The sequence below is a fragment of the Protopterus annectens genome, chromosome 4.part1 (assembly GCF_019279795.1).
Source record: "Protopterus annectens isolate FY-2018-M chromosome 4.part1, PAN1.0, whole genome shotgun sequence".
Taxonomy (NCBI): domain Eukaryota; kingdom Metazoa; phylum Chordata; order Ceratodontiformes; family Protopteridae; genus Protopterus; species Protopterus annectens.
Genome location: NC_056734.1, coordinates 825457090 through 825472524, shown reverse-complemented (window position 1 = coordinate 825472524; position 15435 = coordinate 825457090). Strand labels below are relative to the sequence as shown.

The window sequence follows — 15435 nt, the reverse complement described above, 5'->3', positions numbered from 1 at the left end:
TGCAATAGTGCTGTTGTAGGTTTCCCAGTCTGTAGTTGGATAGTTTAGATCCCCTAGGAAGATGGTACTGGGTTTAATACTGAGTGATTCTAGTTTCTGTATATAGGGGTTTACTAATGTAGAACTAGATTGGTAGCTAGCAGACAGCATAACCACTTTTGGAAGCTGATCTGTATAAACTATCCTTACAAGTTTTACTTGTGCTAAATAAGTGTTTGTGTTTGTGTGTGTGTGTGTGTGTGTGTGTGTGTGTGTGTGTGTGTGTGTGTGTTTGTGTGTGTGTGTGTGTGTGTGTGTGTGTGTGTGTGTGTGTGTGTGTGCATGCATGCGTGTTTATTCATATGATAATCATTGTTTCACCTACCAAAACTGAAAAAGATTTATGTAAGACCAATGCTTCCCCATTCACATTACTTAGCACTGCATTTAAGACAGATGCCATGGGATCTTTTTATGTCCTCCCCGCGGTCGAGTGACATTAAGGACATTCAGGTAGGTGCGTGCATGAATGGGTTTGCCTTCTTTGAAGATTGGGCATTGGGCTGGCAACTTGGCACCATAAAAATCCACTGCCAATCATTAGCGGACCGGAGTTCAGCTGTGGCGACACCTAACTGGGAAAAGCAGAAAGACTTAAGTAAGCCATGGTATCTTTTTATATCCACCTGAGCTACCCCCAACTCAAGCAGATGTGGCCTCAGTTTAACATCTCATCTGAAAGATGGCACATTCTGTCCCACTAAACTAGTAGCCTCTTTTCAGGGGAGACCCAAGGTGGTATTTATACTACTTGGGGGAATTTGGCCAGGGCATCAGGGAACTTCCCTTACTCTTTTCACTTACTGGGACACTGATCTTGGTGGCACTTCCTGTCTTCTGGTCCGGGCACAAAGACGTCTTGGAGAAGCAGGAAGGAAATACAGGAGGAGGGTATTGGAGAATTCTGTAGTGTTATGGAGGGAGATTTTGAAATGGAGACAAAAAATGTAGCAGATGTGAAATTGGAAGCAATGATGGAGAAGGTAGAGATAGTTGAGTCTGTAGATGAAGTAGAGAGAGCAGTCAAGGTTTTGGAAAAAAACAACAGGGTGTTCTATTCAGAAGAGATTTTTCAAATAAATCTCTTCAGAGAAGAGGAACAGAGCAGCAATGTATGGTTACAACTCTCCAATCGGGAGGGTTGCAGGATGATGTTTTATTAAACTTGGTCAATGAAAGTGAGCCAGAAAATGGCAAGGATGTGTCCTGGAGGACTTAATGGGGAAAATTCAGCAGGAGGAGGAAGAAATGGTCATGAAATATAAATCGTATGCAGAAATGGTGAAGTCAGAAGCCAAAAAAAAAGGACTTTTACTGTGCATATAGAAAAGAAAGAGGATATTGAGCTGGACAGATATAAACTATGGGATGAGATAATTCCACGTTTGGGAATTGAAGCAAATGAGGTAAGAGCTTTGATTCATATTAAAAAAGAGAAGAGAGTTTTTGCAACATTATATTTGAAAATGGTCAAATAATAGAAATTTTTTGGAAGAATATGAAAAAAAAAATTCTACCATGGAGTTCATATGTATTTAAAGCATCTTATAGAGAGAGACCAAAAACAATCACTATAGAATTCAGGACTGAAGTAGATAAAGAGACTTTAAAAGGACGTTTAATAAACTTATGTAAGAATATATTAGAAAAAGTGTATGACAATATAGGTTTATGGACTGGGGCGTGAGACTGTAACATAATTTTGAAAATTGAAAATGAGAGTGTTGTACATTTACCAAGTGTTATAACTGTTGATGGAAGTAGGGACATGGTAAAATATTGGTGCCAGCCTAAAACATGTTTTTTGTGTGGTAACAGAGATCATTTAATTGGTAATTATAAAAAAATATGAAAATGTTTTTCATGTGGAGAATTTGGACATGATGCAAGGGATTGTGAGATGTTACAAATGTAATAAAAATGGCCATTTGGGGGGATGTGAAGAAAAAAGGGGGAGAAAGAGAGTCAGATGTTGTGAAAGTATTAACAGAGAAAGAACAAACGGATGTAGCTAGCCAAACAGATGTAGAAGCAATGGGAATAAAATAGAAACTTTGTGTAATGAAATAGTCATACAAGTGAGTACGCAGTAAGAATTTAATATGAGAAAAATGGAAGAGGAAGAGTCAGGTTTGAGTGATAGTAATGATATTAAATGGAGTACAGTAAAGCAAAAAAGAAATTCAGTTGGTAAAAGAGTATGCGAGAGGAAAAGGAAAAAATATAGAAGGATTTAAAAAAGAAAAAAAGAAAGGGAAAGGGTGAAAATAAATTATTTAATGCTAAGGCATATGTAAAGTTTTAGCATTAAATGTAAATAGTTTTACAAAGTTGCTGAGAACAACAGATATTTTGGAGTGGTGTAAAAAGCAAAATAGTGATGTTATTATATGAGAAGGCATTAGATTTCTGTTTCAGATAGAAAGATATCAAACTGATGTGTGGTGGGGAAAAAATGCGATAAGGAATTTTGATATGAGACTTGTTCTGGAATACTAATATTATATAAAGATGCAATTAAAGTGTTAGATATTATGTTGGTTATAACGAGGAGAATTACTGTTATTAATATAAGATGGATAGACCACGTTATTAGAATTATTGCAATATATGCATACGTAAATAAAAAGGAGAGAGAAGAGATGTTTTAAAATATAATGCAATATGTGACAGTTAATATGCAGCTTACTGTTGCAGGGGACTTTAATTGTAACCTAAGACTACAAAAAAGAAGAAGGCTTATGATGTTAGATTGGTATGGAACATTATAAAATATGGAATTCAGAGAATTAAGCATATAGAAGAGGAGATAAAACAACTGAAAAAGACTATTTTTTAGTGTCATAAAGCTTAGTCATAGTAAAAGAAGAAGTGTTATTGACAGGATTTTCAGACCATAGGGCAATTTGGATTATCATAAAAGGAAATGTTGAGTATAGAAGTATAGAGAAAGGTTTAAAAAGAGTATACAAAGTGAAATGATATGTTAACGAGAGAAAGGATGTTATAAGATTATGGAAAGAACATGTAGATATGAGAGAATTTTATGAAGATTGGTCAGAATGGTGGATACATTTCAAACTGAAATATAAAAAGTGCTATGTGACATGAACAAAAGAAAAAATATATATGAGTAAAATAGGTTTACCTTTACAAGGTTGAAGTGCACATCTGTGATGGTCAGATCTGCGAAAGAACATTTGCAAAAGTTCGGAATAATGACTATGATTTGCCAAACTCTCAAATGAGTGAATGCCAGTGTGCATTCGTTCATGTGAATTTGGCATTCTGAGTGGAGATTGCACTACAGTGGTGATCGGAACATGTACCCCGTCACTCACTGTATTGTGATCTTAGAGATAGTATATCAAATTAGCAGGGGGTGTGGGGGGTGCAGGGGGGCTTTCCCCCCTGCATAATGGTGTTTGGAGGAGTCTACCTGATAACACCGACACGCCAAAACACCAACAATGAAATAACTGACATGAAATAAACGAAAGTTCAAAAACATGAAACTTCACATGCCCGACAAACCACAATCCTGACAATCAACAAAACAAATACCTTTCCCGAAAAACACACACACAACACAAGCACACCAAAAACCTTACAAACCTACACTAAACCTTACTTACACAACTATCTTTGCACTAACTTTAACCCAAACCCTAACCCTAAGGTCTGTCACTATCACACACTTACCTTACCCGCACCCTAACCCTAACTCACTTAATCCGCCCCTAACCCTTAAGTCTGTCACTATCGCACATTTACCTTACCCGCACCCTAACCCTAACTCACTTAATCCACCCTAACCCTCAAGTCCGTCACTATCGCACACTTACCTTACTTGCACCCTAACCCTAACTCACTTAACCCGCCCTTAAATCTAAAGTTCTTCACTATTGCACACTTACCTGACTCACCCCCTATCCTAACATCTGTCACTATCACACACTTACCTTACCCACACCCTGACCCTAACGTCCGTCCCTATCGCACACTTACCTTAACATGTCGGTGTTCTCAGCGTCAGGATTCTCAACTTTCAGTCTTCTTCGTTGTCAATACTCCGGTGTCGGTATTCTCATTGTCAGCGTTATGGAATTTCAGTGTTTTCAGGTAGACCCATTTGGAGACATCTGGAAATGATGGGTGTTTCAAAGTAGTTTGACATTCCTGCAATGTTGAATTTTGTTTAACACTTTTTCGGTGTTTTCAGGATTTGAAAGTGCAGTTTCTGACCTTTAGAGTCGAATATATGAGGACGTGTGTTGCGACATTGTAAATGTAAACCAGCAAAATAAAGTATAAGAAGTTGAGCAAGGACACAATGAATTGTTTAGAGAAGAACGACAAGATATTATTTAATAAAGAACAGAAAATATATGAATTGAATAAGAAGAAAATAGAGCATTTATTGTATAAACAAAGATATTTTTGAGGGGAAAAAGAAGAAATTGCACCATACTTAAGTAAAATAATTAAAGAAAATAATAGTGTAATGCGAGAAATGAAATATGTAACAAGTGTAATATATAATACATAGAAGGAGATTATGAATACAGTAAAAGAACATAGAGGATAATTTAAATAAAAGAAGAAGAAGATGTGGAAGGAATGGAATGTAAGTGTATTATCAGACAAGGATAATAAGGATTTAGAAAAGGAAATAAAATTTGTTGAATTAGAACAGGTATTGAAAACAATGAATTTAGATTTTGGCTGTAGGACTGGATGGAGTAGAATATAGGATGTGTAAAAATTTGAACACAGAGCAAAAAATGCTATGTAAAGGTATTAAATGAATGGCTAAATAAAGGTTTTAAGATTAAGGAGTTATACTGAGGTATTATTAGCTTTATATGGAAAAAAAGCTGAGAAATCAGATATAAAGAATTAGAGACCAATTGTTTTAAATAATACAGACTATAAGATTTTTATGAAAATTGTGAAAAAGAAAAAAAATGGAAGAAAAAGTGGGCAAGGTTGTAAATGAAAATGTGTTGGGTATCAAAGGTAAAAGGGTTCAAGATGTATTATTAATAATTAGAGAAATAGCAGAAGATATAATATTTTGAAAGGTTAAGGTGAAATTAATGGTAGGAGATTTAAGAAAAGCCTTTGATTCAATTCAGCATGCAACATTATGGGATACACTGTATGTATATATTTATATATATATATATATATATATATATATATATATATATATATATATATATATATATATATATATATATACCATAAGTAAGAAGGTTAAAAATGTGTGCATGTCAGCTTATAAGTTTAATATAGTGAAGGTAATGATAAATGGATGGTTAAGTGAGTACATACAGTTAGAAAAAGGTATCAGACAGGGTTGTCTAATTAATTAAATATTATTTGTTCTAGTAATGAATGTTATATCCATGGTTGTGAATAGAGAATTGGAAAAAATAGTTATATTATGAATGAAGTGATAAAAATCCCTATTTTGTTAACTTATGCAGATGATATTATCATTATTACTAAAGATGGAGGAATTATGAAGGCAATGATAAAACAAATGCAAGAGATTATTCAAGTTATTGGGTTCATATTAATTGAAGATAAAAGTCAAGGTTTAGGATTTGAAGGGAAGATTGGTGAACTTAAATTTAATATGAAAAAGTTAAGATACTTAGAATAAACTTCAGGAAACAAGAAATTATAGATTCTACATGGAAAGAAAATTAGAGGACATGAAACACATGTGGATTTTGGAAGTCTTTAAGACTTTCCTTTAAAAAGAAAGTTCATTTAATAAATTCTGTACTTTTAGGCAAGATTAGTTATTTAGCTGGTGTATTTAGCATTCCATTAAATTAGAGAAAGATATATATAATATAATATTTTCTTTTATTTGGGGATCAAAGTTGAATCCTGTGAAAAGAGGGATGTTATATACAAAAAAAGAAAAAGGAGGTTTGGGGTTAATAAATCTTATAGTGTATATGACATCACTAAAGAGTAATTAAATGTTTAAATCCATCCATCCATCCATCCTCAACCCCTTTTCCCATTTTGCACATGGGGTCGGGGTGTCACTTCATTAGAGACAATCATTTTGAGCCAAGGTTTACACTGCTGAGTGGCTAGCCCTGCCACTGTAGTTCATTCCTACCACTCACTCGCACACATACTCTCACCTACGGGCAATTTAGCATGTCCAATCCACCTACTGCATGTCTTTGGAATGTGGGAGGAAACTGGACCATCTGGAGGAAGCCCACATGACTGCAGGGAGGACATGCATACTCTGCATAGAAGGCACACCATCCCAGAATCAAAAGGAAGAATCTCTTGCAGTGAGGTGACAATGGTAACTGCTGGCCACCCTAGTGAAATGATTAAATGATAATGAGGTTTCTTTATTATCAAAAATATTAAGTCAAAACAATAAACAGAGTGGTTGACCTTTTTCAGTTCAAAAAAGGAGGTGTTGTAATAAAGAAATGGAATATTATCAAGATAAAATTATTTTGTGGAAAATAAACGCAAAAGAAATTGACAATAAAATAAAATATTGGTATGATATGATTATGGAAAAATATTATAGGATATATCCTTGGAAGGAATTAAATATTGAGAAAAGGAATGCAATCACTGCAAGAATGGAAAGATGTAAGGGATTTATAGTCAAGATTTTTTATGGAGGCTGACCATACAAAAATTACTGGTGAAGGCAAATATACTGTATAGGAGCATAAAAGATAGAGTATGTTTATATTGCAGTGAATTTGAAACCTGTGAACATTTTTTAGAATGTAAAAGAGCTAAAATGTTATTTATTTATTTTATTATTTTATTTATTTTATTTTACATTTGTTGACCGGGCTAGTCTAACTGGATACATGTCCATTTTCAGTAGAGGCCCGGGGAGATAAGATCCAAAGAAAATAGTTGATTACAGTAATAAAGATTACAAAAATGTTGGCAAGTACAAATATTAATACATTGTACCGAATTCACTAAATATGACTGTATATACAATCTAGGAGATAGCATTAGGTAAAATAATTCTCAAGAAGTATTCTTAATTGATGGTTACTTAGTTTAGAATTCCTGATTTCTCTGATATTAAGAAACTAGGAGATAGTCAAAGAGAGGTAGAAGAAGAAAAAGTGGTAGAAAATAAGTCAATGGTTAGTCAGGGTTACGAGAGGAGCAAAGCCAGTGTGTTCCCAGGTGAACTTTAAGTTTTTGTTTAAAAAGTGTTAGGGAGGATAGTGATATAAGGTCACTGGGTAGAAGGTTCCAGTTTTTACGAGCTGTGTTTGAGAACAGAGAGTCACCTGCCTTGTTATTGGATTTACTTATGCAAACTAGTAGTTTATTAGATGAGCGTAGGGTGTTAAGATTATTGTAGGGAGTGATCAGGCTAGAAGGTATTGGAGTGTTATGAGGACGGCAAAGGGTCTTAGGAGCAATTGTAAGTTGGTTAAAATTAAGCTGATTGTCTAGTTCCAGCCAACCTAGTAGTTTTAGATTCTGACAGTGGTGGGTTCCGAATGGTTTTCCTGTGGCAAATCTGGCAATATTATTGTAGGATTTAGCCAGTTTCAGAAGATTATTTTTGGACAGATTAGTATAAACCGGGGAGGCATAGAGAAGTGTTAAGATTAGATGGGAGTGTGCAAATGTAGATCTAGCTAATGGAGTGAGGAAGGGTTTGATTCTATAGAGGGAGCCCACTTTTTTGTTGACTGTTTTTACAGTGTTGTTAATATGAGTATCAAAGCTGAGGTTGTTGTCAAGTGTAACTCTTAGGAGTTTGGTTGTTAAATCAGGTGATATGAGTGTACCGTTGTTAGATGTGACTGAGAAATCTATTGGGGTGGACTTTCGGGTAGGAGTGAAAAGCAAGAGCTTGTTTTTTGTTGGATTTAAGAGGAGACAACATTTAAGAAACCATGTTTCTACTATGCTGAAACTTTTTGAGTTAAGGAATGCAGTTCAGATGAGGAATTGGATGAGCATATTATTGCAGAGTCGTCTGCATATTGTATACAGGTAGCTTGAGGAATTGCTAAGTGTAGATCACTGATGAAAATTAAGAAAAGTAGAGGGCCTAAAATGGAGCCCTGAGGAACACCTATGGTGACAGGTAGGTGAGAAGATAGGTTATTCTCCCAGAGCATAGCTTGTTGCCTATTGCTGAGGTAGGAACTGAACCATTTTACAGACTGTGCATCAAGAGAAAGGGATTTTAGAATATTTATAAGCAGCTGATGGTTCACCATATCAAAAGCTTTGAATAGATCAATAAAGAGTGCTGAAGAGAGAATATTGTTATTTCTATTTTTGTTAATAGAGTCAGAGAAGGATAGGAGGGCAGTAGTGGTACTATGAAATGGCCTAAAGCCATGTTGGCACTCATCAAGTATGTTGTTTTGAATTCGATGGTTGAGTAGTTGTTTATGAATGCATTTTTCCATTATTTTTGCTAAAGGGGATAGTAGAGCTATAGGAAGATAGTTAGAATATTCCTTAGAGTTACCACCTTTGTGTAGGGGGATGATGTGAGAGATCTTCCAGATTGCTGGAATTGTTCCCTCATTAATGGTTCTGTTTATGAGGATGGATATAGGATAGGCTACAGCTTTAGTGGCTTTCTGCAGGTATTCAGCAGGTAGCTGGTCTGCTGATGGGGTACAAGGTTTTAGTTTTTGGATGAGCTTGTAGATAAAGTGTGTTGGGATAGGTTGCAGTTGAAATGTAGGGAGAGAGCTAGTCATGGAGGTGGCAAGGTTTGAGCTGTCATGGGATAGTTGGTTTGCTAGAGATTGTATAGCTTCTGTGAAGAAGGTATTGAAGGCATTAACAGTTTTCTTGGGGTTCCTGTGATTACTACCTAGTGGGGTTGGTGTACTAGATTGTCCTGGGTGTAGGAGTCTATTAATACTTGCTCAAAACTTTTGCGGATTATTGTGGTGTGTCTGCTGCATTTGGCAGTAAATTATTTTTTTATCTGACAGTATAGCTTTTTTTATTTCATTTCTCATCTCTCTAAACATATGTTGATCTAAAGAATTTTTGGAATTGGTTATGGAAAAAGATTCTAGATGTGAAATATGTGGAAGGATTTAAAAATGTAAAGGATTTAAACATGGTTGACAGGCTTGATAAAAAAATTGTTTGTTATAGTATGGTTAAAGTGGAATCAGAGAGTTAAGGAAATAATGTTTAATGATAAATGGGACTTGGCAATGATATTAAAGAAAATAAGGTGTGATTGTGGAAACTGGAGTGTAGAGATATAAATAACTTTTAATTGTGTAAATATTTATGGATTGTATAAAGGACCCCTACTCTTTTCAATAGGTGCTATGGGATCTTTTCACATCCACAAGCTATGCCCAACTCAAGCAGATGGGGCCTTGGTTTAACATCTTGTCTGAAAGACAACAGGCAGAAACTCTGCAGGTGACAGCAGGCATGAAATTCCACTCAGGCTTGGTGTCAATGCGTTAATTTCCTTAATTTTTTTGTTTCTGTTGGTAACAGTGTTAAGATATCTTTGCTGCTTCCCTGTGCATTTATCTGGCTTAAATGTCTCTAAATCATGCCATAAACTTATAGTTTAGCATCCTGGTTCCCGCCACAGACAGATGTTGAACATTGTGCCAGTGTAGACCTAACTAGTTCCAAATAGATTCCCAGTGATGCCAAAGCCCTAAACTCTATACCAGCTGCTCACCAATGTTCTTAAATGATACAGTGCATGCCATGAAACTGGCACCTCAGAGTTTTTTGAAGGCCATGTCTTATTTTCACAGACTCTACCTTCAGTGAATCTATTACTTTCCTTACCTCATGTATTGTTTCTAGAGATAAATAACACACAACTACCTTCTATCCACAGCGATTCCTGTATGTCGAAAGATTTTCCCATGTGTCTCTCACCCATGGCGTTACTCGGGTACCTAACTTCCCTGTCCCTGCAATACTCTAGTTCTTCCATCTTAATGGAATATCCTATGGGAACTTATTTCATCCTTCCTCTATGCCTCTTTCCAATGGGACACTCCATGAATGTTTCCAGATGCCCCCCCAGTTCCTTCTTTTAACATTTTCAAAGAGGAACTCAGCTGTGCTAAGATATCATAAGGATTATTCAAGGGTACAGAGTGAAAAGATTCACTTCTGTTCCACCATCCTTGTTATACATGAGACTAGTGTTTTCCAACTGCTTATTTTTCTTGTTAACCTCTGAGATCACCTGAATCTCCTTGGGTGGAAAAAGTGATGCTCCGTATCCTGGTCACATCTGTCGAGTGATGAGAAACCTCCTTCCTCTCAGCCCAGAGAGAGGGTCTATTGTCTGTACAGCATCAACTGGTACTTTGTAAATTAACAGCAACTTGTACCATGTCAGATTAGAGCAGGTGTGCAGTCAGATTGCTGGGCCTTTTAATCTTTACAAAATTATATAAACCAGACTAATAAACAGACACTGGATTACCCCATGTTCTATTCTATGCACTACATTCCTGGGCAAAAAAAGAAAGAAAGAAAAAAAAAGAGAGAGAGAAATAGGAAGAAAAATGGGAAGTGTCCTAAACTTTTAGTAAAACAATACTGTCTAACTTTCATTTGGATGTTGCAGAAAAGTGATGGTATAATGACGTGAAAAACCAGCACAGTAAAGACTTTGCAACATGTCTTTTACACTAAGTGGACTATGTGGGAAAACTAGAAAAGATTTGATTAAGTAAGAAATTTCTCGCTTTCAGCATCTGAAAATCCGGTAAACCTCAAGAAAGAGATAGCAATACCTTGGTTCTGCAAACTCTTTGAATTGCTGGTTAACTGGTCAGGCTCTTCCTCTAAAGGCGGTTTTCTCTTAATTGGCTGTTTGGTTTGTATTTGAGCCTTTGGACAGCTCTGCACCTTTCTTGCTTTCCTCTGTCTGTTGAAGTCTATATCTGTAAACAAGATAAATTATTATTTAGCTCAGAAAAATATATGATTAAGCAATGAAAGTATTATTCTGAGAATGCTGTTTTCCATCCTAAGTGCAAACATATATATATATAAATAAAATATATATATATATATATATATATATATATATATATATATATATATATCAAAAACTGTAAAAATTACAAAAATGTTCAAATACAGAAGTTATTTTTTATAAATCCCACAGAAAAACTATGATACAGAGTAAAGCATTTCATTATGTATGCTGAGGAGCACTTTTTTTAATTTGGTAACCAGACAAGCCCACTGGACACAAGTGTCCTGTTTTAGGGTGTTCTGACAGCATTGTCTAGTTAAGTGACTTTTAATTATAGTCACACAGTAGGCAAATGGAAGCTGAGAGAACAAAACCCTGGACTACAGGAAGAAGCTCAATAACCTGTCTCTGTGCTAATAAACAACACAAACCAGTCACCAAGTGCAGCAGACCACAAACATAAACTGGGAACGAAACCTCCAGTTAAAATCAAATTTTAATGTAGAAAACTGCCACAACACATTTTCACTATTAATACAGTTTATTGTTCACAGGAAACGTGTTGTGGCAGTTTCTTGGTTTACATCTTGAACACAGCTGTGGTCCGCTGCACTTGGTGACTGGTTTTGTGTTGTTTATTGTTTCTTTTATACCAGCCGTACTCCTTTTGGTTGTTAGTCTGTTTCTGTGCTACCTACTGCCAGTCTACGCATTTAACTGCCTAGGCATTCATAGTAAAAAAGAAGGAGAAGCCCAGTTATGAATTATAGGAGTAAACACACCAAGGCAAATGTCCAGAAAAAACTTAAATTCCTAATACTGGTAAAACCACACCGAAGGAGCAAAAAAAAACCACTGTAAAATCCAGTATAAATCCAGTGCTCTTTATTGTAGGTTAGTGCTTTCACAACCAGCCCTGGTTGCTTCTTCAGACCAAAGGTTACAAAAAAACTTCATCCCAAACTTTAAAAGCCTTGAATCCTGTGTCACATGACTATGACCAATTAATTAATTAAATGAGTTAAAACAACAAGTACATTCAAAATGTAAATACACTCAAAAAGCACAAAATTTCATTCAAGGCAATATATAAAAAAACAGCATATAATATAATGTAAAAGAAACATACAAAGAACATACATAAAAATAATATATATATAAAAATATATAAAAATAAAAATAAATAACCTGCTATACTATCTAGCATACTAATACTACCCTATCTGTAAATCACTAATGAAACTGCTTTCTTCCTAATATTCAAAAATACTGTATGTATAAATAAAGAAAAAACATCTAACGTATACTATATTATAGCAATAACCCACGTCTGGGTGTGGGTAATGCTGGATTTACCCACAGTTGGTGTGGTTTGGTCACGAGGGCGAAGCCCAAGTGGCCAAACAAAGCCAACCGTGGGTAAATCCAGCATTACCCACACCCAAAAGTGGGTTATTGCTATTATACAATGACATTATTTAAGAAAAAAACAAATTAAATAATGGCATTGTATAATGCCTCCTCGCTGCCCTTCCGCAGCTGTCTGGTATTCTGCGGCAGTTCTGATGTACTGCGCATGCGTATGCCTACGCAGTACATCAGAGCTGTGGCCAAGAGCAATGGAGAAAACAAGATCTCAGTTGCTTTTTACAAACTGTTCACTATGTTAAATGGGTTTAACATAGCGAGACAGCTTTAAAAAAAAAAGCAATGGAGAATCTCTGTTGCTTTTTTTTAAAGCCGTCTCGCTATGTTAAACCCATTTAACATAGCGAGACAGTTTTGAAAAAAGCAACGGAGAAAGCAAGATTTCCAATGCTTTTTACACACTGTCTCGCTATGTTAAAGGAGTTTAACATAGCGAGACAGCTTTAAAAATATCTCTGTTGCTTTTTTTAAAGCTGTCTCGCTATGTTAAACTCCTTTAACATAGCGAGACAGTGTGAAGCAACGGAGATCTTGCGTTCTCCGTTGCTGTAAAAAAATAGTTATAGTAATAGAAATGTCTGGGTGACCGGACCTTTTTCAATTACTATAACTCTGATTTACAACGTGCACGCTGACCAATCAGCGTGCACGTTTTTGAACATTGATGGTTGGTCGTTGTATAATATATTATATTATATGTTGTCTAAACATAGTCTAACTATAAAATGCTGGTATAACCCTATCTATAAATCACATGGAACATTTAAATAAAAGTACTGATTTTTTAGGTTTTACCATGAGTAGATCTTGTACCCACATTGAGTTTTTAGATATAAAAATACAGTTGGATGGAACCAAAAGAGCATTGGATTTATACTGGATTTTAAAGTATTTTTTTTTTTGCTCCTTCAGTGTGGTTTTAGCAGTATTAGGAGTTTACGTTTTTTCTGGACATTTGCCTAGGCATTCATGCTAACTGCCAGGTATTCACAAAATATACTTACATGCCTTCTTGTTATTTTTTTTTTTCCTGTAAACAAAAATGTGAGAAATACAAGCACAGACTACCCTGATCTAATGCTCAATCCTATTTACCTATAACCTAAATAAATTATTTTTAAGGATACTACAGGTAGAACTTGAAAAAAAGCATACTTGTATATATTATGATCATATCTCAACTGTCTTTGCTGTAATGTCCCAGATGTCTGAAGCATTTTAAGCAGTATTACTTTACGACCTGTTGCACCCTTTATAGCCTGATGGAGGCAGCCAATCTAACATGATTTAGTTTTTCTGAAGAGGCTGCTTCCTATAATGCACCACAATAAGATGATATTTTACTTGTCCTTTTCATTTTCAGCTCCCTGTTCTCACTGAATCACAAAGTACAGTTGTGTGAGCGCACTCACCATATTAGCATACAGTCAAATAATAAGATCACTGCTATAAGAATTCATGCTACGTACCAGACCATGACGGACTTGGATGCTAGTTGTTGAAAGAAAGTGCACTCGTGCAATCTCTCATCATGGCCCTTAAGTGGGTGCCTTGCTATAAAAAAATAAGCAACCGAGTTTTCAACTCTGTTCTTTTATGTTACTCAGAAGTGTCTTACGGTGTTACAACAAAAACAAATGATCATGAGAAAGCTGAAGGAGCACTAGAAGCCTAAAAGAAGACTGGGAAAGCATTTAGTCAATCGACAGCTATCAGTAATTGTAATAAAAGAGTGTGTTAAAAACATTAAATGTCTCCTAACATAATAAAGCTGGGGGGAAGAAGAGTATATAAAAAGTATGGGTTAACATTTATTCATTTACTATTTACTTATATTTGTTAACCGGGAATGTCCAGCTGGAAAGTCCTATTTTTGTTGCAGCCCCAGGCAGATAACTCTAAGAGCAAGATAATATACACAGTATGTACAAAATGTAATACAGAATTCTGTGTATGCAACAATGGGAGGTTATAAAATATATGTAAACATTGTTCAGTGTTGTAATCAGTCTTAAAATATTTACATTATGGAATGGGCAACATAAAATATAAAATATAAAACACAGGAGCAAAATAGAATAATTTCAAGTAATATAACAAAATTAGTAGGATAAGTAGAGAACAGAAAAACAGCTAGGGAGTGTAAAAAAAAGGATATAAGAAACAATAAAATGGACAGAAATAACGATACACTTTTGCATTATACGGTGCAGCAAAAAGTGAGTCTTTACAAAAGCAAGTAAAAACTTAGCTTAGCAAGCTCTATTGGCATACAAAGATAAATCCCTGACTACAATCCAAGTGACCCATTTTTGACTAGCAGCTCAGACACCTGCAGAAGATGACAGTGGGTGGTGAGGAATAAGGAGGCAGAGCCTGCTTGTTTCTGCCAGGAGGGTGTGGCGACATGCAAAAGCATGGTGGTTACAAGTACCCAGTGGTCATACTAAGGTCTGTATCAAATCCTACAGCTGTAGAAAGTGGGACAGCAAATGAGGGACATGTCACCACATAAGTGGGGGTTTGTCCTGCATGGCACCACTAAACACCTACTTAGGTGATTTCAACCTGCACATCAATGGAAAGGTATGGCTTAACTGAAAAAGCATAGCGCAAGCAGCAGATGACACGGCATTCAACCTGGTTTTGTTCCTCCAGCATGCTGCTTTCTAACTCCCCTTCATACCAGCAGCCCTATCTGGGGTTAGTACCTGAACCAACATGGCTCTCTGCTCCCCCTTACTTCACTGTTAGCAAACCCATCCAGGCATATCAGCAGAAGCAACTAGAAGGGATTCCTTGCATTTGATGGCCAACTTCAACACCAAGAAAAAAAGGTAAAAGCTTATCTTGTACTCCAAGTGTAGCAAAACAGTATTATTAATCTTTATTAATATTATTATTTTAACATTATTTTAATATTTAAAAGATTATACAAGCTAAACTTACTGATGTAATCATACAGTCTTAAGAATATACCC

At 35.6% G+C, this 15435-nt stretch overlaps 1 protein-coding gene across 1 annotated transcript in view; it reads right to left on the bottom strand.

The window, feature by feature from the left end:
- Positions 1-15435, bottom strand: part of LOC122801319 (autoimmune regulator-like) — a 452484-nt gene that overhangs the window by 310192 nt on the left and 126857 nt on the right. The window contains exon 3 of the mRNA XM_044070862.1: positions 10839-10988. Coding sequence (XP_043926797.1) covers positions 10839-10988 — 150 coding nt within the window. The remainder of the gene's footprint in view (positions 1-10838; positions 10989-15435) is intronic.